The sequence below is a fragment of the Sceloporus undulatus genome, chromosome 6, assembly GCF_019175285.1.
Source record: "Sceloporus undulatus isolate JIND9_A2432 ecotype Alabama chromosome 6, SceUnd_v1.1, whole genome shotgun sequence".
In the NCBI taxonomy this organism is placed as follows: Eukaryota; Metazoa; Chordata; class Lepidosauria; order Squamata; family Phrynosomatidae; genus Sceloporus; species Sceloporus undulatus.
The window spans coordinates 50,176,777-50,202,664 of record NC_056527.1 but is presented as its reverse complement, the minus strand read 5'-3'; the positions used below and the strand labels follow the sequence as shown (position 1 = coordinate 50,202,664).

General features: G+C 38.2%; 1 protein-coding gene across 1 annotated transcript; it reads left to right on the top strand.

The window, feature by feature from the left end:
- Positions 1–533: 533 nt before the first annotated feature.
- Positions 534–25,888, top strand: AZI2 (5-azacytidine induced 2). The gene is made up of 8 exons (XM_042474686.1): positions 534–725; positions 6,088–6,317; positions 6,868–6,993; positions 8,372–8,471; positions 11,146–11,294; positions 13,554–13,615; positions 20,368–20,489; positions 22,077–25,888. The coding sequence occupies exons 1-8, from the start codon at positions 707–709 to the stop codon at positions 22,436–22,438; spliced, it is 1,170 nt and encodes a 389-aa protein (XP_042330620.1). The 5' UTR covers positions 534–706; the 3' UTR covers positions 22,439–25,888.

Below are 25,888 nucleotides of genomic sequence, written 5' to 3'. Positions count from 1 at the left end.
CCAGTGCAGTTCTATGGTCAGTGTCTGTCAGATGTTGACCATAGAGTCCCTCTGGAGGACCTAGAGATTCCTAGAGAGGCATCCTCTGAGGTAAAAAAACATAGTGTTTTTGTTATTTGCGGCTTGTCTCCAGTTACTATAGTACTTTTTTACGTTTAGGTTGTAAGTTTCCCTCACACGAATGTAAGCTATTCCTCTGAGGGGGAAAGTTAAGTAACGCCTCCCTCACACACACAGCCAGCGCCACCTCCCAAACTACAACTCCCGTCGTGCCTTTCGCTCTCCCCTTTCCCTCCCGGTGCATTCTGGGAACAAACATCACTTCATGTTTCTATTTGTACCTTGGTTCTACAGTACTGTACAGTGTTAATATGCCCCTCCCTCCTGACTACAAATCCCGGCGTGCTCTGGTGTGACGTCACGAGGCAACTTCCGTCCCGTCCCGGGGAAGTTAGTACCCAGTCGCGTAGAAAAGGGGGCGGGGCGGAAAGTCGGCTTCCTGGTTGGGTGGAGAAAAAGAGGGCGGGGCGAAGAGTTGAGCTGGAAGAGCTCTGGCTTCCGCTCCAGGGCTGAGGGAAGAGAGAGGAAACGATGCGCGCCGTGAGGAGGCTCCCTTGGCAGCAGCGGTGGCGGGGCCGCAGTGGCGCCTCCTCCTCCTGGTTCCCCTCCGCCGAAGGGCCCTCGAGAGGTTGACTCCGGAGGAGGAATGAGTTCCACGCAGGAAGGTAACCGGTGCTGCTTCTGTCTTGCAGCGTCCAGGGAGGCCTCTCTTCTGGGAAAGCACCCGCTCACATCCTCCCTTCATAGGCTTCCCAGGCGTTCCTTCTCCTGAGGGGAGACCCTTGTCTCTTCTGGACTTCCAAGTCGTTTCTGACCCTGCCATAGGGCTTTCTGGGCAAGGTTTGCTCAGAGGAGGCTGAGAGAGTGTGACCTGGAGCAGCCTATGTTAGCCAAGTCTCCTCATAGCTGGCTGGATAGTGTGGTTGTGGTGACTTCCAAGTCGTTTCTGACTTATAGCAAACCTAGCATGGGTTTTCCTTAGCAAGGTTTGTTCAGAGGGGGCTTGCCATTGCCTCCCCCTGAGGAGGCTGAGAGAGTGCGACCCAGTGGGATCCCATGTCCAAGCCAGGATTCGAACCCTGGTCTCCAGAGCCCTAGTCTAACACTCAAACCATCACGCCACACTAGCGCTCTCCAGTCTGTACGCATGGACAGCACTGTCTTGTAGACCCAGAGTAGCTCTGTTAGTAGACATGTTCCCCCTCAATGAGGTACCCTATCCATGTCTGAATAATTGTAGCAAGGTACAATAACATCCAAAATCTACAAAACAGCAATACCTTTATTGGTATGCACAATATACGTACTTCAAGCTTTCTTGCGATACATATGTTGTGCATTTTGGTTGGCGCACAGGTGTCACTGTTTTGTGGATTTTGGATGTTATTGTACTTTGCTATATGGCCAACATGGGCCTGATACAGACAGGCCAAAATAAAGCTGCTTCGAGTCACTTTGGAGGTATGCTGTTTAAATGATACATGTGTCCTAAGAGGCCAGAAGCTGCACTCCAGTCCTAAGGATCATTGAAACACCAGACCTCCAAAGTGACCTGAAGCAGCTTTATTTTGGCCTGTCTGTATTGGTCACCCTTAGATATAAATGATTGTACAGTGTGTGGGAGAGAGAGACTGGCTGGCAATACAGTTATTCTTTGTTATAGCCCTATTTTTCAGCTGAATAAGCAGGTTGAATGCTTCTCTGTACACAGTAAAAGCATACCGTGATGAATGCATGTAGAAAAAAAGACAGGAGGAAACATGCCACGGAGGCGGTGCTTTTGCCTCGTCTTGAATGTTCAAAGTTGCATCACAAAAACTAGGAAGAGTCTTATGACATCTGAAAGGCAATAGCTTTTATTGGGTGTAAGCTTTGTTTACTCTGGCAATGCATGAAGCGAAGAAAGCTTATGCCGAATGCAGCTTGTCAGTTTTTAAGGTGCCAGAATGATCTTGGTTTTGCTGCAAGTGACAGTCTGCCTAGAGATTTCTTTGTGAAAGGGTTTACGGCATTTATTTTTGTCCAGAGCAGCCAGTGACATGAAATGTGAACAGTCCAGGGACAGAGATAGTATCATCTTCCTTGATCTTTGCCTTATAACACCTTTGTCCTTTGAGAATGCCTGTGGCAAGTAGGGTTTCAAATGATGTGCAAAAGTGGCAAATGTAAGTCAGTTGTGCACAGTGTTCAAGTACTTTCATTATGAAGCTGATTTTAGTTCAGGGAATTTTTTTGACAGTCACATGTGTGTCAATATTAGTTCTCTCTGACTAAAGGGAAAAACCAAAACAAAACTAGATGTACATCATCTTCAGTGCTCATGAATTGTGCACTTGCCTCGGTTGAAATGCTCCTGAACATGTTCCAGTCCTAAAGCGATACATAAACCTATTGTTCGAAATAACAACCCAGAGCATGCCCCAAATAACCTAGACCTCTCCCATGTTTTTATTTTAGGGCCTCAAAGGATGGTTGTAGATAGAGCTGCGTTTCAATGCTAGGTGCAGAAGAGGGTTTTCCTTCTCTCTAGAAGAGCAATAAACATCCCCTCCTGCACTGCAAGTGTCATCACTTGCTTGTATGCAATTCCTGGCTGCTAATAACAACCCAATGAGTGATAAAATACAAGGCAACCGTAGATTAATATACTGTTGAAGTTTGTATTTTGTTGTCAATTGCGTTCAAATCAGCTTCTGTCATTCATACCTACTTCTAAGTTTCCTGGTCTTCAACAGTCCTGCTCAGGCCTTGCAAGCTCTAGACTGGCTTGTTTGATGGATCCAACCCACCAGAGACATAGTTGTCATCTTTTCCTACAGCCTTTCGTCTTACCAAGTCTTCTATTTTCTCGCGAATCATATCATCTCATGAGATGCCCACACTAAAATGGCCTCAGTTTAGTCATTTTGGCTTCTGGTGAGAGTTCACAAGACCCAGTGCACCCAATTCATTTGCAAATTTATATTGGCAAATCACAAGGAGGAGGGTAATAGACATAAATATTAAGATTGCCATTAACCTAATGTCATTTAACCCGTTGGTCATTGTTGCGATGTGTAAATTAGATAGGTGTTGAAAAAGTTAAGAGGAAGTGGAAGGGGAAAGAAATGCATTTGGGTGTGGTTACTTATGAATTGCTCAAACCTGATGACAGACCTGTGTGGCCATTTTTAAAATATGACCAAGAAAAATGTTGATTTCATATGAAGGATATGGAATTTGACAGTAATGTATGATTAAGTTTTTTCAAGTGGGATTTGAAAGCATTTGATATTTCAGTTTTCAATATTTACTAGAGAAGAGCACAAGTCTTTTCACTCCCAGTAGGCAGAAAATGGATTGGGGAAAATAGATGTAAAGCAGTCAATACTAGGACTCCATGGTCAGTGGAAATGGATAGAAGCCAAGTCAGTTGCTTTATTTCTTTGATGTGTATTCTGTTGTTTTCCCAGGACAGAGATACAAAGTGGCTCATAGCAAGATTAAAGTAGGCACAGGTTAAAACAGATACTGTACTAAGAAAAGCAGAATACTAAATGTAATTAAGTGATTGTGTAGTACAATTCTATTCATATGCATTCAGAGAAAGTCTCACTTGTACTCCTAGATAAATGCACATAGGATGGCAACCATAGTATTAAATTACTGTATTTTTTTAAAACCTTTTCTAAAGCGTTTCCAAAAACTTTCTTTAACCAGTTAAGGAACCCATCTGTCAAGAGTGAGTACTGTTATTTTGATGTTTACTTTGCTTGGGTCATTTTGGTCTTAGAGAGTGGTTTCTTTGACTGCTCAGAGCAAATTAGGCTTCAGGCCAAATCCAATAGTCTCAGATTCTAGTCTTGACTTCCTTATGCTCTGTGAGGTCAAGTCCAGGAATGAATTTGGATTACAGCCCTCTTCTGTTTCTTCTGAGACAATCAGAGTACAGAAACCCTTTTTATGTTTGGTGATTTTTTCCCCCCATCTGAAAATGCCCAAGACACATGAAAACCACCTGAAAACATACAGGCTTGTTTCTACTCCCCAAACCCCATGAAACCATGCACAAAAATCCAAAAGTAGGCTATACAGGAACAGAAAGTGATGTAATATCACTTCCGATTTACCAGCAGTGCATGGGTGTGATTTGCCAAAGATGTGCAGGAGCAAAACATTGCCTTCTACCCACTTTCCAACCCCTGCTTTAGCCATCTGTGAAGATGCAGGCTGCTCTAGGTTGTGGTTTTTTAGCCTATGCGTTCCATATTTCTCTCTTTGTCGTATCTCCATCCTTTCACCCCAGACAGTTTTTGAGCCTTCCCAGTTAAAATTGGAAGTTTCACTCAAGATGGAGGTAGGGATTGGATTGATCCCTGAACATCTTTCATGCCCTGTGTACCATTTCAGGAAGATACAGTTATCTTTAAAGAATTCTGACAAACTGATCGCTTTTAAGTCTTTGTAGATTATTGTTCCCTACCTTTGCTCTTCTAGAGTATGAAAAATTGTTTGTCACAGATATTGCCACATATGTCATGCAGAATCCTATTTGTAGAGGACTATTTCATTTGACTTAAAATTCTGAGGTGCAGCATATTTGTATCTGTTGTCTTAAAGAACAAACAGTCCAACAGTCACTATATCTTGTCTGATACCAGAAGCTAAGCAGGGTCAGGCCTGGTTAGTATGTGGAAGGGAGACTGCCAGGAAAGGCCAGGTGCTGTAGGATATATTCAGGGGAAGGCAATGGCAAAGCACCTCTGAATATTCCTTATCTAAACATCCTTTGTGAAACTCCTGAGATCATCATAAGTTGACAGGTGTTTTGAAGGTAGATACCTTACTTTTCCCCAGTTCCCAGTCATCTATAAAGATTGAGGTTAGAAATCATTACCTTCATGGCCAATTAAATTAATTAGAAAGGTTATATCTAATAACAGAGACACAACCTTTCTAATTAATTTGCATGGAAGCAATTGATGTGGATTTTGTAATTCTAAGGCTATATGATGTGGGAAGATGGCAACCCCCCCCCCCCTTGTGTCAGACCAATGCCATATTTGTGCCCTTTAGAAACTCTCAGTGAACTGGCAGCTGATGTCTCACAGACTGGCATTGATCCACAGACTGATACTTTAAGTAGCATTGATGTACAGTGGTCCCTCCACATTCGCTGGGGTTAGGGGTGAAGGACCCCTGTGAATGTGGGGAAACCACAAATAAAAAAACCACTATTCTTTTTACCTCAGAGAACACCTCTCTAGGAATCCCCAGGTCCTCCATGCAACTCTATGGTCAACATCTGCCAGAGGTTGATTGTAGAATCATGCTGGAGGACTTACAAATGCTTAGAAAAGTGTTTTCTCCAGCAACTTCTAGATTCTCCAGCATATCTCTATAGTGACTTTTTCAAAGCTTTGAAACTGCCAGCTAAAGAAGGCCAAAACAACTCCTTCTGTGTGCTTTTGCCTGCAGGGAGAGACATGCAGGTAGGCTTTTGGCTTTTAAGCTGGGTTCTTTGCTCAAGGAGATTTTAACTGACTGGTGAGCACAGTCTGTTTATTTTGTATGTATGTGTTTTAATTGATTTGCTTCTATTTTGTAATTAAAATTTTATGTTCTATATTACATTATATTGTTAGCCACTTTAAGAGCTATTTTGTATTTGAAATGTAGAATATAAATACAATAAATAAATTAAATAAATGGTGGGGGAAGAAAATAACTGACTGATTTAGACTGAAAGGACAACAAAAATTCTCATGTTGAATTAACTATGATACTGTTGTCTCTCAAATGTTCATTTCTTGTTTTCCACAGTTTGCACATATATGGTAGTAATTCTTGGAAGGATTCTTTTTACACGTGTTATAAATACATCAGAATCAGAAAATGTAGTTATGAAGTGTAGCTTTTTAAGTGTGATAATACTGAAAATGTAACCAAAATCTGACAGCATTCTTTTAAGTCTTCAATATCTAAAATGCTTTAATATAAACTTAGGTTGTTCAACATCATTATGTGTTTTTTTTTTTTATTATTTAGCTGTCATGGATGAATTGGTTGAAAATGACATTGATATTTTGAATCATGAAAAAGCAGACCTTCATCATAAGCGAGATGAGGGAATTCCTATTCCAGTATATACAGGAGAAGAATCTGTTGCTTCGCATTTTGCACTTGTCACTGCTTATGAAGACATCAAAAAACGGCTAAAAGAAACTGAAAGGGAGAACTCGCTCTTAAAGAAAAGAGTTAGAATGTTAGAAGAAAAAGTAAGTAACTGCTTAGCTACATTGCATGAGAAGGTACATTCAGTTTCATTTTTGATAATACAGTGGGCCCTTTCTATATGCAGGGGATCCATTCCAGACCCCTCCATATGTATGGGGAAAAACACATAAAGTCAAATCCCTTTGTTTCTTATGGTGGTGCACTCCTGCACCTGATGCCACATGCACATCTGCGGCGCACACACCATTTTGTCCCCCCAGTCTTGCTCTACACATAAGCTCAAAGCCATGTACAGCAAGCCTGCATATGGTGTGGGCACGCTGTAAAAGGTTTTGATAATAAAAGGTTTAAAGGCCTGAAATTTTTTCTTTTTTTGCCATGCTTAGAATTTGTCTTCAGAAAATTCATGATAATTTTTTTTAAGCAGAATGTTTGTTTTTTGAAAAGTTAATACATAACTTAAAGATAGGTAGCTGTAAAAAGTGTCAAAGCTTACATGTTTGCCATGATATTAAATATTAACAGCAGACAATATTAGGATGTGGATGCTGACGCTAGTGAAAATGTAATCTTCTCATTCTGATCTTTTAGCTACTTGGTTCTAATTTGGAAGAAACGACGAGCTCTGTAGGTCGTGAGCAGGTTAACAAAGCATATCAAGCATACCGAGAGGCTTGTATTGAACGAGATAATCTGAAAAGTAAACTGGATAAAATGGTATGTTTTGTGCCGTGGGTTAAAAAGAGTCTAGAATACTGTATGGGTGCAGTGGTGGAAGGACATTGTCATTTATAGAGTAAACAAGATTAGCTTGCCTGGCTTTTAGAGCAAATATGTTTTGATCATTCCAGTCACAAAAAGTATTAGGTTTATTTGAGGTAAGCAGCTAAAAAGGCCAATACAATTTTTGGTTGCATCAATAAAAGTATAGTGTCTAGATCAAGGGAAGTAATAGTGCCACTCTATTCTGCTTTGGTCAGGCCCGCTTGGAATATTGTGTCCAGTTCTTGGCACCACAATTCAAAAAGGATGTTGAGAAACTGGAGCATGTCCAAAGGAGGGCGGCTAAAATGGTGAAGGGCCTGGAAACCATGCCCTAGGAGGAACGACTTATAGAGTTGGGGATGTTTAGCCTGGAGAAGAGAAGGTTAAGAGGTGACATGATAGCCTTGTTTGAATATTTGAAGGGATGGCATATTGAGGAGGGAGCAGCTTGTTTTCTGCTGCTCCAGAGACTAGGACCTGGAGCAATGGATGCAAGCTCCAGGATAAGAGATTCCACCTCAGCATTAGGAGGAACTTCCTGACAGTAAGGGCTGTTCGACAGTGGAACACACTCCTTCCTCAGAGTGTGGTGGACTCTCCTTCCCTGGATGTCTTTAAATAGAGGCTTGATGGCCATCTGTCAGGGATGCTTTGATTGTGAGTTCTTGCATGGCAGAATGGGGTTGGACTGGATGGCCCTTGTGGTTTCTTCCAACTCAAGAGGCCGGCAAGCCTGTTCAGGCCTTCTTTGGCTGTAATTTGTTATACCTTATTCTCTCTACATATCTCAAGATTCACACAACCATATCAATACTTTCCTCTTGTTTCTTAGTAGTCCACTTTGGCACCAGTCCTGCTGTCCATCAATCTTGTGTTTGCTGTTTGAGAGAATAAGGGTAGGCCTGAAACAGAAGTTGCAGATCTATGCATATAAATAGGTAGCACAAATGTGTATTTTAAAGGAATCTGCCAGTGTGGTGCAGAATCTTTGGAAGGCAGAGAACATATTATTAACAAAAAACTAACTATGAACCTTGGAGGTCCACCAGCTGCTTATGTTCATTTTGATGGTCTAACTTAATGACAATAGGGTTTGGTTTTGTGCCCTCATAATGTACGTTCTTTCATGGCATGCAGGGTTCTGGCATCTATCTGATTTTGACTTTATAGTGCTTTAGAAACAATAGTGTGAACTTCTGATAGCTCAGCTGTCTTTTCATGAAAAGCTAGTTGGCATTTTGTCTCCCAGTATTTCAGGCATGTGTTGATTTTATTAATGACCAATAAGCTAGACAGACAGAATCCTGACAGTATGTCCTCCCTCAAATAGATAAGAGAGAACAGTGAATCCTTACAAAACATGAATGAGCAGCTGCAGTCTAAAGAAGTGGAACTCCTGCAGCTAAGAGCTGAAGTGGAAACTGAAAGAGGTGTGTATTCTCTATCAAAATGTAAATGTATGCACTGGACTACAGAGCTGTGTATGGGAAACATTGTGGTCCACTGTCTGTTTATTTTCCATCTTCTAGTTCAGTTTGTGTAACCAGATATCATTGCAGTAAGCTATGTAGAAGCCAAGTATAGTGTCTTAGTATTTCTTGGAGACATCACTCTTGCTATGACTGTGTATTACCAGTGTTTCCTTCAGAATACTCACAAACCATGATACTATATTTGGAGAAGGGAGGTTGTCTTTATGTCTAGTTATGCAGATAATATGAAGATGAAATACTTTTTAATAATAATGTCTGGACCTGACAGTTTAAGTTAGGATTTATTCAAGAACTCAAATTTCTACCGTATTATACATTTCTCTTTCAACAGATTCAAAGGACAGTTTATGTAAAGTCAAAATGAAAGAAATTAGAACAAATATGAAAACAAAAGCGTTAAAACAGCACAATATAAAAGAATACTATAAGAGTCAGCAGATTTGAAGGCATATGCCAAGTACTGTATCAATAAAGCAATATACTGTACAGCATTTTTCTAAAAAGCTGTGTAAGTTAAACATGTTTGCCTGACACCAAAATGACTTTGAAATAGGTACATAGTAATGCTCTCTAGTAAAAGCATTCCATAGTTTGGGCCATCAACATGTAGGATCTTCGGATGTTGTCACTTCCATATTGTAGATGGTGAGGTGCTGAAGAAGTTCTTCAGTTGAAGATTTATATAGGTAGGCAGATGTGAAACAGAATGGTTCTTTAAGTGTCTTTATTCCAAGTTGGTGCTTTAAAGCTCTAAACAAGCGTTTTACATTAGTTTCCAAAATATACTTGGAGACAGTGCAGGTGACAGACTCAAACATGATGTTATAATGTCCCAAATAATTGCACTGTCAGAACTGTATTTGAAGATAGTTATTACCTATAACACTGAGACAAGTGTTGCAGCTTGATAAGTTTGCAAGATATGTTTTCAGTTGACACAGTAGCATAAACTGCTAGAAGATACCTTTTGCCATAGAGGCAATCTCTACTCCCACTTGGTATCTCCTGTGACAACAAGTGATCAGTTAGCATTCCCAGAATGCAAATGTGTTTCTTCAGGGGAAGTGGAATTTGTTGCCACAATCTCTGCCATGCACCGAGTTCCATTTTGCTGGTCCTCATCTAGTCTGGTTGTGAATCTAGGAATTGTTGAATGCTCTCACAACCTGAACTGGAGGAAAAAGAGAGAAGCACTGTGACACCTCTCCCCAGCCTCTGGATGATTTCTTTCAGTGTTGTTATATTGATATCAGAAGGTACAAAATAAAATCACGAAGGGCCCAATAATATAAATCACAGGGATTGCAGTTTTGATGACCAAAAAAAAATGGTTATCAAAGCAGGAGCGAAAATACTTTAACCTAATACTCTAGTTCTCAGGATAGATAGTCTCCATTAATATTTTATCAAACACTGCTCTGGACACCTCCATAAACTAAAGTGAACTAGCAAGTGATGTTGAATTACAAAACAGTTGAGTCATTTCACTTTCAAACTGCCATTCAGATTTGCTCAGAGTATGTCTTGAACAGGTTCCAAGTCTGTCAAGGTTCCAAGAGGCCATTCTAGGAGAGACTTTTCTAGATTATTTTTGTACCAGGTGAAGGGTGCAGCTACACTATAGAAACAATCTGTCCACAAGTGGTGGCTGTTTACCACTTTTAAGTGCTGCAGCTCCATCCTATGGAATTCTGGGATTTATAGTTTTACAAGGTCTTTGGACTTATTTGCCAAAGTGTGCTGGTGCTTTGCAAAACTACAGATTCCAGCATTCTGTAGGATGGATTCATGGCATTATTTTTTACAGTGTAGACGCACCCGAAACTTCTCAGTCACGTTCAAATTAAAAATTGTATGTATATCCCCAACAGTACATATAAGCTCAAAATAAGACCTGTAGTCTTCATTATGATGCAAAAAATAAGATAATAAAATAACTGTACTCACCTGGTACAGTTCCATACCCCTAGGAGAATGACTTCAGTGGTTCATCCTCTGTTTGAAGCCTAACAATATATCAAAGCAAGGGGAGAACATATAAGACCCCATTAGGTGAATGCAAAGATGGCTATAGACTAGGACAATTCTGACTGGTAGTTCCTTGGAGAGGCCAGATTACATAGGAGTCTTGGTAGTCCTAGTCCTCGATGCTTGATCATTTCAGCGGGACCTCAGCCCCTCTCCAGTCTAGCCTAACTAGGCATTGATGTTTTCATTTCCAGATTCTTTACTGATCTGGAAAAAAACCCACATGTTCATTTATATTACAAAATAAGGAATTACATCATTAGAAGTACTCACTGGATGTTTCTAAAAGTGAGATCTGAACCCAATCTTTTGATTTTCCTTTTTATATCATATGCACATGCCAGCGAAAGACTTTGGAAATCAGTTTTAGCATATGATAATTTGTACAATAAAACTTTTTCCACCTGCAATATTCATTCATTGTGCTTTGCTAGTTGTTAATACTGTAGTTGTTTCATAATTAGGAAACTACTTGTATAGCGCTTTCTGAAAATGAAATGAAAACTTAAGTTTTATCACTATCAACCCTTAGTGTTGCACTATATTCTAACTGAGTGATAGATTTTATCTTATTTATTGACAGTGCTGAAGAGTCTGAGTTCAAATCCATCTAATTGGGAAATAGACAACCTGAATAATGCCCTGAAGGTGTACAGTTTGGAGCAAGATTTGGAGAAACTGAGAGAAGAATGCAACAATCTTAGAAAAGAACTACAAAAGTCTCTGCAGAAGGTATTACTGCATTACGGATTCTGTTATCAAGATGTGGACAAGAGGGTCTATTAAACTCTAAAATAAAATGTTGGATGGCTCCACAACCTAATGTTTTTTCCTCCTGAGAATAGGTAAATTAGCCTGCATGGAAATCATGCAGATGAGCTTTAGTTTTTCCTGGCCTACAATCTGGCTAACCCCTCACCAACTTCATTAAGGATTTTGACAACATGACATTCTCTTGACCAGATAAATGTTTGCATTAATGGATTTTGCCTGAAGCTAGATATGCTGTTGATTTCAAAGCTATAATGAGGGAATGAAGAATGAACAGTTGAGGAAAAGATGCATAACAGAATTTGTGACAGTCTCCTTCAAATTAGTGCCATTCTCGTTATTTATAAGAAGGAGTTACCGCTGTGTTCCTCTGCACTACATGTTATGCAGTTTTGAAACTTGTTTTTCACCTAGTGCAAAACAACTTGTTTATAGCATTTTCATACTATTTTCAGATAATTTATAAAGCGAGCCAGTGTGATGTAGTGGTTTGACTGTTGGACAATGACTCTGGAGACCAGGGTTCAATTCCCAGCTCAGCCATGAAACCCACTTGGTGATCTTGGGCAAGTCATATGCTTCCAGCCTCAGGGGAAGGCAATGTCTAACTTCCGCTGAACAACTTGCCAAGAAAACCCCATGATAGAAAGGAAAGAGATTAAGAGGTCTTAAGTAGAGAAGGGACAATGAAGAAAGAAGATGAGATAATGCGAGAAGGTCTAAGAAGAGTAACTGATGGAAATAAGAGCAGAAGTGCTGAAGACTAGAAGATTATTTTAGGGAAGGTTTGAACATTATATGCTTAATTTGTTACTCTGTATGAATATGTAGGATTATATGTTATTTTGTATGTATGTTTAATATGTATGTTTTTTTCCCTAAACCAATAAAATTTCTAAAAAGAAAAAGAAAACCCCATGATAACCTTAGGGTTACTATAAGTCAGAAACAACTTGAAGGCATAAAACAAAAAGAAAGTAAAGATTGCTGCTTCTTTTTGTATTTGTTCTTGTTTGTCTTGATGCAGTAATGGACTGATTACAGTTAGTACTTCATTAGTGGGTCAAAATGATGTAACTTAGCTTGGTTTAATGCTTTTCAAGTACAAGTTGAATCTCTCTTACCTGGATTTCCAAAATCCTTCAAGAACCAAAACTTTTTTTGTGGGTGGCTGAGATAGCGACACCTTTGCTTTCTGATGGGTCCATGTACACAAATGTTGTTTCATGTGCAAAATTATTAAAAATACAGTCCACCCTCACCAAATGCGCCCTCACCGTATGTGGCTTTGAACTTATGCAGACGGCGAGTGGGGAGGGACAAAATGCTGCAAGTGCTGCAGGTGTGCTGTGGTGCACCACCATTCAAATGAATGGGACTCCAGCGAAATTTGCCATACCGAGGAGGGGGGTTTGGAATGGTCCCTTGTGTATGGCAAGGGTGGACTGTATTGTATAAAATTAACCTTCAGGCATGCATATATCTATATCTATCTATCTATCTATCTATCTATCTATCTATCTATCTATCTATAAGCTGTACGTGAAACATAAATGAATTTTGTGTTTAGACTTGAGTCCCATCACCAAAATATCACATTGTGTATGTACAGTATAAGCAAATACAGAGGTTCCAACTTTTTTTTAAAAAAAAATCCCAAACACTTCTGGGCTCAAGGCATTTTGGATAAATGATATCCAACCTGTAACAGAAACTTAATTGCAGATTTCAGGAAGTTCCACTAGATGGTGCTAAATGCAAAATTGTAAATTGAATTGATAGTAACAGTACTACCTTGGGGAGAATTGGCAACTTTATCAATCTGCTGCTTAAAATTTACTGATTTGAGCATATAATTTGTGACAGTTAATGAATCAATTTGTGGTACATATTGCAGTAACATTACACTTTGTTATTTGTGACATTTATTATTTGTATTGTTAAACAATCACACAGCCACAGTTCATTTATAAACTCTCATTTGTGAAATTGAGTATGACTCAAGTGATTTTATCTAGAATCAGTGTGATTATATTAAAGCTAGACTTTAAATCTTATGGCTATTACTTCTGCAGTTCTGATGGCATAATAAAATTAAAAACACTGGTAGCTAGCTCTCATGGGGAATTAAAATGGAAATACGTTGTAGTCACTGGTTTCTAAATAAATAAGATAATTTATTAAAAGCCATTCATTAAATCTTTACTTATTTCTTTCCAGGCTGAATCCCAGGAAGGAATCTTAATAAATGGAGACTCTGTCCAGCAGCAGGATGTTCATAGGTATGAAGATCCCTGGAATTTTTTCATCCTTGTTATAAAACTACAGTACAGATCAGTTTCTGTAAGTAATCCAGTCTATATTTGTTAACTCCAAAGAAGACTGGTTTGTGGGAAGACCAAACCATAGTCAATCATGCCTTAGTGACATTTGGGGGGGGGAGGCATTTTATGATATTATAGCATGTGATTGTACTTGAAGACTGTTCAGACTTGACAGCTGGTTTACAATGCATCTTCACAACAGGCCATAGAGCAACTAACTTTGATTGAAAACAACTTCACTGAGTTTTTTTTTTGCGTTTCTGCCCAAACCAGAGTATTGGGTGCTACTGTTAAAGCCTTGATTTCCAATCTTGGGTTCCCAGATGATGTTGGAATTCAGCTATCAGAAGCACCAGCCAGTATGGCTATTGGTAAGGGATTTGGAAAGTTACAATCCACTGACATATGGGGACTCTCCAATTGGAAACATCTGCAGTAAATTTCAAATAGTGACTTAACTTGCACAAACATACATATTGACATAGGAAATGTGCAGAGAGAAGCCTTACTGTTGGTTCACTTTCCCTCAAAAAATAATGGGTAATCATGCTGGATAGGGCCTATTCAATGAGAATACCAATGCTGTGGAGGTCTTACCCTTGGAAGGCTTGTCACTTTCATCTTGATAGTCTTTAGGTGATGGGTGAAAAGAGTTTTCTTTCATAGGAGTAAGCTAGTGTTTGGAGTAAAGTGTTTTATTGTGTGCTGACTGCTGGGCCTCTTGGTTATTTGTTATTTTGTTGTGCACTGTCCTCTGTTTTACTGACGATTCTGCATTGGATCCAGATGCAATTATGCTTAAATGAAATAGTTAAGACCAGTGTGACTTAAGTTTAAAACACGCTGCAGAAATAATCCAGTTTGAGACATCTTGAACTGTCCTGGCTCAATGCTAGAAATTCTGGGAGCTGTGGTTTTGTGAGACACTTCGCCGCCCTGATCGCTTGGAAGGGCGGGATATAAATAAAATTTCATTTCATTTCATTTCATTCCCTGTCAAAAAGCTCTGGTGCCACAATAAACTGTAGCCCCAGGATTCCCTAGCTCTGAGCCAGGACAGTTAAAGTGGTATCAAAATGTATTGTTTCTGCAGTGTGTTTTGGAGTCATGACTAATGTAGATTCTGTTGTTTTTGTTAGGTCTTTTCTACATACAAATAAGTCTGGATCTGAGCCATTGCTTTTATTTTGGAGTAGAAATACCTTACAATAAGGAAATATGCTGTCATATTTAAATAATGAACAGTGACCCAAATTTTGAAGGCAATACTCTGAGCAGCTTAGAGATTGGATTTACAGGTTAACCAGTGACCCACCCTGCAAAGCACTGCATGTGTGGTGTGTAGTTAAGCTTTCAAATTCCACCTACTGAAAAAAGACATCAAGGCATGTGACACTATTCAGAAATGCATTTTCCTTGTTTTCCACATGAGGGAGAAGTAGGACCTGGTTAGAAGCAGTCATTTTATTATTACTTTCTGGCTAGCATCAGAAAAAGGAAAGAGGGTAGACATGTCAGAATATATTGGCACAGCATGTGTGTTAATAACTTATACAGTAGACCCTTTAATCTCAGTTATCCCTTTTAATTATTTGGGGTAATTTGGTATTTTGGTAGCTGTTTGGTAAGCACTGCTAGGAATCATACCCTATTACGTTTACTTTTAAAAGCATTTCTTTGGTATGCAAATTAGCACATACAGACTTCCACTGTGAAAACAAGTCTACAGCTCTTTTCACGCCTAGAGAAAGTTCTTTGAAATGTTTGTTTCAGCAAGTGCCCTTTGATTTAATTTAACTGTCATGATTCATTTACCTGATATCCTTGTGAAATAGTTGTCACTTGTCAATGGCACATGGCATTTCTTTGATCAAATATGATTTTTTAAAAAAACTTAAAACAGCTAAGCTAAGCTTCAATGTAGCACTGGTAAAAAAAAGATAATTTTAACTGAATTTACAGAATCTGTGGAATGGGATTCCTACATAGTTTTTATTACTGTGAAAAGTGTAGTTATAAGCCTTATCTATCTGATGCTGAAGAAAAGGAAATCACACTGGAAAAACAATTAGGTTTATAATTATGAGGTATTGTGTGATCATAATTGAAGTCTGGGAATGTTAATTGTTTTGTTGTTGTTGTTTTTATTTATTTTTTAAATTTTAATGTATTTATTTTTTTAATTTAAGAAACGTGTTTTGGTGTTTTGTTACTTGCTGGATATATTAGTAGCACTGTCATCTCTCTCTAAATTTGATTTTATAGATCCTTTGAACTTTCCACAAGCCTAAGATTCTGTTTCCATTGAGTTTAATTCATTCTTCCTTAGGGCCAGTGGAATCCATTTGCCTAATAATGGAAATCCATTGATTATTATTATGAACTCAGACTTCCTCTGCTGTGTTTGGTGCACATCTTAAACCAAAAATTTGTATCCCAAAAGCTAAGATCTGTGAATGCTCCATGATTATAATCAAATGTTGCCCCTGAAATGTGGATACAGCTAAATACAGTATCAACAAAAGTGATCTTTTCAAAGTACGTACTGTCAAGTTATACAATAACTACCCAAAATGGTTGTGACACAGAAATTGAAAAATGTGCAGTATTTAAGCTGAGAGATTCATGAAACTCTGGTGATTAGTAGCCAGGTTGGCCAGAGTTGGGACAAATCCTAGGGCAAGGGAGGCGAGAATAATCACATTCCCTAATCTTGTGTGATAGCCTTTCACTTTATTAAAACTTTGTAAAATAAATAAATAAATAAACCTGAGTATAGAGAGGTGACATTAACTTGAAGCTAGAAATTGTATGCACTGAATACCTCTTGGATCTCTGGATTTTGTAGCTGAAAATATGATTGCTGCTTCTCTAGTACAAACTACTATTTTTGCCTGTTGGCCACTTCCCTGTATTTCATTACTGAAATGAGGAAGGAGCCTGTCAGCACCTGAAATACATCTTTCGCTAGAGATTCAGTCACTTAGCTTCTTAAGATCTACTGGAAACCGTTTTCCATATTTATGGGGAAACCCTTCACATCAGTGGTATAGGAAAACCTCTGCACCATGCAGCTTCTAGTAGCGGTTGACTGTGTTTTTGGAGAAATGAAAGTGCTGCAAATCTTGTGGAAAAGTTACAATCCATCCATTTTGGAAACATGAACACTTTTTGTGTTGCGCGTGAAGCAGCTGAGTTGTTACATGGAAATAATTTAGGGTTTATTCTGGGCAGTCATCAACATAAGTTTTTTTTAGAGCTCAGCCTTTGATAGCCTGAATAAATGAGAGCAGCATCTCTCATTTACTCATCAAGACGAGAGTTCATCTTGTTCTTATACGTGCTGTAGTAGTTGCAAATTGCATTTTCACAGAAACTAAATGTTCCTCAATTCTGGCTTTCTTTTCACCTAAGATTGATAATGCTAAACATTTGTTCAGATATAGTTACTAAAAGTGGCACCTGCAACATTGCCACTTTTGTTGGGAAGTATTCTGTCCCTATAAAGGGATTATTCATAGGCATGATTCCAGTTAAACTTGGAAGAGGAAACTTATAGTGGCATTCTCAGGATGGCATGGAAGAGTTGTCCACTATGATTGGGTTCATCTGGACAAGGCAGGAGTCCATGTTCTTTTTCAGTCGTGACTATTAGAACCACTTCCCTTCCCTAACAGTTTTTGTGTCCTGCCATACCACCCAGACAGGGTTGCTCTTCACGGATAAACATAGAGTAAACTTTAAAATTTGGATCAATTAATTAGGATGGAAATTGAGAGACAGTAGGCAGGTCTGCTTTAAAACGTGACTCCTCATTTTGGGTGTGCTCTGTGTCTCCAGCATCATTGTTGTTAGACATGTTCTGTAGGAAAATTGAGGAGACATAATTGCCTCAGGAGAGTGATATGATTTATTTAACATTAAAGCACATAATGCCTAGTTCATGAATTTTTTGAAAACAGTGTTTTAGGTTGTGCCCAATTTAATTCAGCAGAACAATGAACAGGCAAATGCCTAGATGCAGAGGTGATCAGGTGGGTAATGCAATTTGAGGTTTTGGAGTAACTGTGAACCATAGTGTAGCAGAAGTGAATTTTATTCCTGCCCAGATGAATTTAGAGTATAGTGAGTCTTCTGATTTGTATTCTGTTGTTAAGGAAACAATTTTACAGAGTCAAATTCTATATTATCATCTAGAATAAGTCAATTTAACAAGTTACGAAGTTTTAATCCATTGAATTTTAATCCAGGCAATTATCAGCAGAATTTTAATGCTACATATTTAAACAGAATGAGCTGGATAGCTATGTTAAATACAAGCACTTCCCACTTTTTGATGGATCATTTTTTAACCACTTCCAAATTATAACCATAATGTAATTATGAAAAACGTAGACTCCTGCTTTGTTCTGTTGGCATGCTGAGATAAACCCAGTCATAGTGGATTACTCTTCTTGCCATCCCAGAATGAATGTTCATGTCAACCTCTTACACTTACATTGAGGGGAGGGGAAGACTTTTAGGAGTAGTGAAGAACTCTCTCTCCCAGTGAATATCCATTGTTATACCTGTTTTTCCTGAAGGGTTAGCAGCTCCAGCCTGGACATTTTGTAGCTAGAACAAGGGGAGCACCTGCAGTTCAGGTGTCTGAACCATTCCTATATCAGGAATGGGTGAGCCTTTCAGATGATGTTGAAGAGCAACTCCAAACAGCCTCAGTCACATAGTGAATGATGGGACTCACCATTTGACAAAATCTGGAGGACTGCAGATACATTCTCTGTAGATGCCAGCCACAGATGCAGGCGAAATGTCAGGAATAAACTCTTCTAGAACATGGACACATAGCCCGAAAAACCCACAAAAAACTATGTATGTCAGCCATGAAAGCCTTTGACTTCACACTATGCAGATAATTTGCTGTTTAATATATAAATCTCTCCTCTGCTCCTTCCAGAATAGTTACGCCCGGAATAGTTACAATAAGTTGCCAAGGGTTTGAGCAGGTCACTTCCCCTTCTTACCCTGCCCTCCATTTTCTTTCTTTCTTTCTCCAGCTGTGACTCCTAACATTCTGTGTCTCAGAAAACATATCTAGGGGCAGCCCATTAAAGGTATTGCTGTCTTATGGATTTTGGGTGTTATTGGACATTCTGTGTTTCCGTTATTCTTGACATCGGATTTCACTGATAAACTGATAGTCTGCCTTGAACATCTATCAGCATTTACTTGCAGGCTGTTGTTGGACAGACTTTTAAAATATGACTTTCTAATCAGATCTCTCTGCCTAGGAAGTTCCCAAGTCTTAAGAGAAAAAGAATTTCCTGATTTTTGGACAATCTCATTTGGCTTCCCAGCTGATAGTGAAGTGAAATGGCATAGTGTGTTTTAGAGGGAATATTAGTTCTGTACCACAAGAATAATTAAGAATAATAATGTAAAAATGTAAGTAAACAGGTACCACTTCAGTGAGAAGGTAAGAGTGTTCTGTGCCATCACGCTGGCCAGATGACCACAGAGCCGTCTTTGACAATGTTGGCTCTTCAGCTGAGTAATGGAGATGAGCATTGCCCCCTACAGTCAGACACAACTTGATAACCATGTCAAAGCGGAAACCTTTACCTTTACTGCTAGCAGTTAAACACTATTTCATTCTTGTCTTCTTTCTTCCTTTTTCCTTGTCTAATGTTTTAATTGAGAATAACAGTACTTAAAATTTATATAACATACTTCAAATGCTCAAGGTATTGTCTCAGGGATCCTCAAAACATCCATTCAAATTAGACCTGTAATATAATTGTTTCCATATTGCAGACAGGGAAAGCTTAGAGAAGAGTGGTTTGTGTACATCCAACCTACTGGACCATAGCTGATATGAGAACTGAACTGGAAACATTCTCTTACAAGGAAAAGCTAAAGTTCTTGAGTTGTTTTTGTCTAGGAAAAAAGGAGGTGGGAGGAATGAATGAACTGGGTCTCACAATTATAGATCATCAAGTGAAGTATATTTACAGCAATCATATAAGAGTATTTCTCCATAACTACGTAACAAAACTATGAAGTGTACTACCACAAGATATATTGAAGGTTCCTGCATTTAGGTTTTAAGGAAGGATGAGAACATTTTGGAACAGTTGTTGTTGTTAAGTAGAAAGGTAATGAAGGATCCACATATATAAGTGGTGTATTTCCTAATGACAGCTGCTGAGACATCCACTGATGGAAAGGTATCAGCATGGCCTATTCGTGAGTGCTTTGGTACATCTGACTTGTGGGTAAGCTGGGCGAGTTGAATCTTTGTCTTATCTAGCCAGGCATTACTTTTTTTACTTCTTAACATCTGCCATTTCTTTTCTTTCTTCTTTTTTTTTGGTGTTGACAATTAGGTTCCAACAACTACAAAGCAAAGTTAATGCACTCTTTGGTTTATGCGTCCTTTTGTAGATATAGCTGGATATTGAGAAGTTACAATGCTGGTGAATGCCACTTGAAATTGAACTTTTTAAATACACTACTTTAATACTTAGAAATAAATGATATTATTATTATTATTATTATTATTATTATTATTATTATTATTATTTACAGTGGGCTGCAAAGCTTGTTATTAGCTCTCCAAACCAATGGCTTTTGCTTTTAGTTTTTTGTAAATTCTGCATGTAGAAATTGAGAAGCCTGCTGAAATTTTAACTTCTAAAATATGTTTTCAGTGAAAATGTGCAGCAAGCATACTGGGAATTGAAGAAGGAGATGTCTAATCTGCATCTGGTGACGGAAGTACAAACTGAAATGCTAAAGAAACTGAAACTTTTTTCATTAGGAACCAAGAAAGGCAAGTCAAGGTTTAGATAATGCCATCTCCACAAATAAACCACTGACCCTAAACTGGAGTGCAGCTTGTTATTGGAACTTATCGAATCCTTATCAGTTAAGGCGAATAAGCCCCATTTTTATTCTAGTTCCAACCTCCCCATTTTCTGTCTCTACTTCTGTCTTGTTCTGGTCAACTTCACACATAAAGGTGTTGCTGGTGGGTTTTTTTTTTAATGCTGTATTCTCTTCCCTTGTGGCTTTTTTCCTCAGTCAAGTGTTACTTATTTGTACGAGGCTGAGGTGTTAAGTTTAGTTGTATTTGACCTTTTACCACAACTACTTCATATAAAAAACCCTACCAAAAACGTTTCATTTTTCTGATGCCTTTCTCTGCAAGTAACGAATGCTTTTAAGATGAATGCACACCAAAAATCCAAACCAAACACTGTGCATCCTATATTTCTTAAGCATTTGCTGGGATAATTAATTGATCTTGAGAGCCACTTTGTACAAATTTAAATTTCTACACAGAAATAATTCCTTGAAGTTAGATCTTATTAAAAAATTTAAAACTTTCCTCCTGAAACCTCCCATATCCTTTTCAGTTTTTAAATAGCCAGTCTTATCCTCAGCCTTCAGAGGTTATAGAATAGGGATGTGGAATATGTGGTCCTATGGATTACAATCCCCACCAGTCCTCACCATTATGTAAACTGGCTGGGACTGATGGGAATTGTAGTCTAATGATATCTGAAGGGCCACAAAAGCCTGTGTTGTCCAGACTGTGATCTATTTCCATATACAGTATCTTGGAGCCAAGTCAGACACAATTCTTTTTATAGCTGACCCAGGAAGTATGTATTTCTTATGTGGAGGTGATGATTCACTTCTTAATTCTAAAAGGAACATAAGGAGATGGGGCCAAACCTCCCCCCCCCCCATCCAATATTACATCCCTGTGATCTGATGCTAGAAGACAACTGCTGGCTTTCCAGATGATGATGGACCACTCCCATCAGTCTTACTCAACTTATCCAATAGTGAGAGATAATGAAAACTGAAGTCCAAAAACATCTTAAGGGGCATAGGTTGTCTTACGACTTTTCCCTATTGACTTCCTTTGAAGCAGGTTGGTGGGAAATGTTTCCATTCAGTGAAGGGCTGGGAAATAAGGTTGAAGAGGACAAATTAGTTACTGAGCCTTTCCTTCTAACTAACATTTAATATACACACTTGTGAAAGTTGGGCTCATCATGTGCAGGCTAAAGAGGAAGAAATCTGAACAGAATAAATAGAAAAATCTCCAAAATCCACAGCAAGGACTGTTCTTTGAGGTGTATACTGCTATTCCTCTCTTCTCGAAGTTCCATTTGTTGGGAAGATAGACTTTATTTCTCCAATATGCTTGTCTTAACTCTGTTAAGAGTTAAATATAGTTTATTTGGAAACAATTAAGTCACATTACAGTGAAATAAATGAACATAAAATAATGGGCTGATTAACAGTAATTAGTTTTGATCTGATAAATAAAAACATACAATTTATATTTGAGTTTTGAATGCCTTTTGTTTAGCAGAAAATCAAGAATATTTTACTGTTTCCACAGTGTCATCCCACATCCCTCTTCAGTGTGTTGAAGATCTTGAAAGGGATACTGCAAATCTACATTTAGTGGATTCTGGAGCAGTTTGCAAAAAAAGGCTACTCCTGCCAAGTGACGAAGTTTTCAGCAGTTCTGCATCTTCTCCCTCATGTACTGATGAGAAACTTATCCCAGTTTGTGACTCTGCATTTCAAGAACATAACTCCTATGGAAGGAGCTCTCTGGAAGACAATTCATGGGTCTTCCCAAGCCCTCCCAAACCTAGTGAAACAGTGTTTTGGGAAAAGAAAAACAGAGTGTGTCATTTAAACTTTCCAGAAAATAGTCTAGATCAGTGTAACCAAAACTGCCTGCACAAGAGCTAAGAACCCAAAAGGAACAACTTGATATAGCTTTCAAGAAAACATGGAGAGAAGGATGAGAAAGCAATCCAAGCAGGATCTGACTCTTTCCTTCTTTAAATTTGAAAACAGTCTAGTTAAATCAAAAGGGAGAGTATAAGAAGAAATTAGTACTGTACTGGAGTCAAAACAGACCTGAGCTCTAATTGCACACCTGCAACTTACCCGAGTATTAAGCCTTGGAGTAAAACAAAAGCTGTGCATTGCTGCAAATTGTGTGAATAATGTTGCTTGGAAAAACAATATCTTTAGACATTTCTACAAGCTGTGAGAATGTTCCCTCTTTTTTTTAATATAGTTTATCCCCTTTTTAAGCTTCTCAGGTAAAGAATGGAATGTGATTGAGCTTTTTCCTCCAGTTCTGGCAGTCACTGGTTTTTCATAATGTGTGGTGTGTACTGGAAAGAGAAGATGAACAGTGAATTATTTTGATTTATTTAAATCAAATTATTAGGATTCCTTATCTTGACTATGTGTTCCCATTAAGCCCATGGCAGTCCTACCTGGTAGAATAATCTTTTGTGTTATGACAGATTGTCTCACCACTTCAGAAACACAGTAGCATCATATACTAGTAAGGTTACATACCCCAGGACAACTGGGATTGCCCTAACCAAAATATGACCATTGGGGTGCCTATCTGCCACTTATGATTTCTGAGTCCACTAATTTTGATGTAGAAACTTCCAGGTACAGTACCTTAATATAAGGAGGAAGAACTATAATATTGTAAATGTATTCAACCTTTCTGAAATGCATTATTATGCATCATTATTGAGATGCATCAGGCATCCAAAATATTATGCACATAGGTACTCAATATTCTAACTATCAACTTTCAGATAATTAAGTTCTGGTTTCTTGCCCTATAGCACTGATTAGTTTGTAGTTAAGATTTACTAGTGAGATCTGTTAGTCCACATTGACACACTTGGTGTAGAAAAGAAGAGTGAATACCTTCCAAGGTTTATAAATGGACATACTTCCAGAATTGTATTTTCCTATTTGGCCTTATTAAGGTATGAAGAAAGCAGTGGGAGTTTTTTTAATGTTTGAAATTTCTGGTGAAGACATGGCACCGCAGTGATGGGCCAGTTTCAAGCTTTGCTTATTTTCTGCTAGACTTGCATTTCATCATTCCAGTATTTACAAATTCATGACTTCTGCAGCTTCTTCCTGGTTTCCCAATTTGTGCTTGGAACATGAATAAGGAAAGGTAAAATCTGTAACTCACTAATAGTTTTGAAATTATTTACCAAAAAATAACTTTTCACAGAGCTGTTTAAATATGTTCTTAAGCAGCACAACCATACTGGTGTACTGTGAAAGAGGAAGACGTGTGTTTTCCCTCCCTTCCATTGCTTTTTATATATTTCAGTGCTGGCTGGTTTATTTCATGTTCTCATACTGGAGATAATATAATCTGTAGAGGGAGGAAAACAGGATTCTTTCTACTGATGTTAGTAAATGGCATACATAAATAATATACATACCATTCACTACATACTTTTTTAAACCTCTTGCTCATATATGCTGTCTTGTCTGTGATTAATGGAAATGGTTTCTGATGCTGGAATTTATTCTGACCAATGAACATAGCTGACTCCAGGGAGTACAATCTCCTGAAGAGTAATAGAACAAAACCCAATATGCATAAAATAAATCCATGTCTCTAGACTTCAGCTGATAGAACCAACTACCTGTGTAATAATGAAGTAGCAGAAGCAGCTTCTCATGCGACTACATAACTCTGATGTGTTTCTCAGGGCTGTTCTTTTGGTAGTGGAGACCTGGCTAAGTAACAGTGTCTGGCACACAGAGCTGCTTAACATTTTGAGCAATGTACTAAAGAAATTGACATATTTTACAATAAATTATTTTGTTTGAAAAAGACTTTCTCTAAATTGATACAGGTACCATATTTTGCAGGGGGGAGTCTATTCTGAACTACATAATATTAGTATATGCTGTATCCAGAATTTCAGGTGTAAGCATGGAATTTTTGTACCTGCTGTGTAATTCTCAATCTGATCAATGTTTGTTTTCATCCCCCGCCCCCACTCCACAGTTCTTGGTTTGTAAGATGTAAGTCAGCATCATAGGTAATAATTTTTATTTGATACATCTAAGTAAAGTAAATGTATTTTAAATCATTTATATCCTGCACTTTGTGGCTAAATATCAGTGGTATATGATAAAAAGTCAAAACAAACTCACAGCAGCTGAAATACCTGAAATCTGATCAGGGAAGTTGTTTTGACGAAATACCATGATTATTAATACATCTTAATCTGCTAAATATCTTGGAGGTGAGCTATACATTATGGTGATTACTCTGTCATTTTAAATTCCAGTCCAACCAATGGAGTTAACATACTGAGGAAACCCATTGATGAAGCTGTATTACTTGGTTTTCTAAATTGCAGTGAGATAGCAATGCATGTTATGTGACTAGAATAGAATAGAATGCAGTTTTAGCAGGGATACAATTGTAGTAATCTTGATTTGTAATTGAGATCTTACTCATTGGTACCACCATACACACAATTGAGTTTGAAGTTACTACAAAACTGATGGAATTCATGGATCATTCATGCATTAAATGAGAAAAATAAGCAATTGAACTAAATTAGGATTTTTGTTCCTTTAACATTTCTCTTTTAAAACAAAAATCAAAACTTTGCTGCTCTTGGTCTTGACTTGAGATGCCATAAAATGAATAAAGGCCATCTTTTTTATACACAAATCCAGTCAGTTTGATCAATATGAAAGTATGTGTGAAACTTGGAAATTCCCAGAAGTGCTGAAAAAGATGCCTCTGCAAATGGGCAAGTTGCAGGATGAAAATAACAAACACCCCAACAACTTTGGAAAGTTTTTGAGTTATAGTTCACTTGATTAAGAGTTTAGATATTCCTTGTGGCATATTCTGCTAATGGTAAAGAATGGAATTAATTATACTAATTTGGAGAATACTCTAGACTGGAAAAAAACAGTTTTGCTGCTATGTACCTTGGGATCTTACTTTATTCCACATACTTTAGTATCAAGTGAGGAGAACTGAACTGACCTCAATGAGGGCCATTTTGTCATGTTTATTAACTATGTGAAGAAGACTGTAATGGGAGAGAATTAACTTTTAAACCTTTAAATAAAGATTAAAAGGTTAATCTGTTCTGTTAATCCCCTCATGGTACAGCTATATAAACACTATTATAACCAGAGAAGTGGGAAACAAGAGGCTCTCTGGATGTTGTTACACTCCCAACTTCCACCAGCCCCCGAGACCAAAGGGTACAATTGGTGGGAGCTAAAATCCAATAACTAGGGGGCAAAAAGTTCCTACGTCTTTCTCTTTTCTATGTCACAGCTCTGTCCTCCCTACACTTTCTCCTGTTTATTGACATTTTGTGC

Excerpts from the sequence above, each read along its gene's own strand:
- AZI2 (XM_042474686.1), top strand. Across the intron at positions 8,472-11,145 it reads TGAAGTGGAAACTGAAAGAG|TGCTGAAGAGTCTGAGTTCA; the intron begins GTGTGTATTCTC and ends ATTTATTGACAG. Across the intron at positions 13,616-20,367 it reads CAGCAGCAGGATGTTCATAG|TGAAAATGTGCAGCAAGCAT; the intron begins GTATGAAGATCC and ends ATATGTTTTCAG.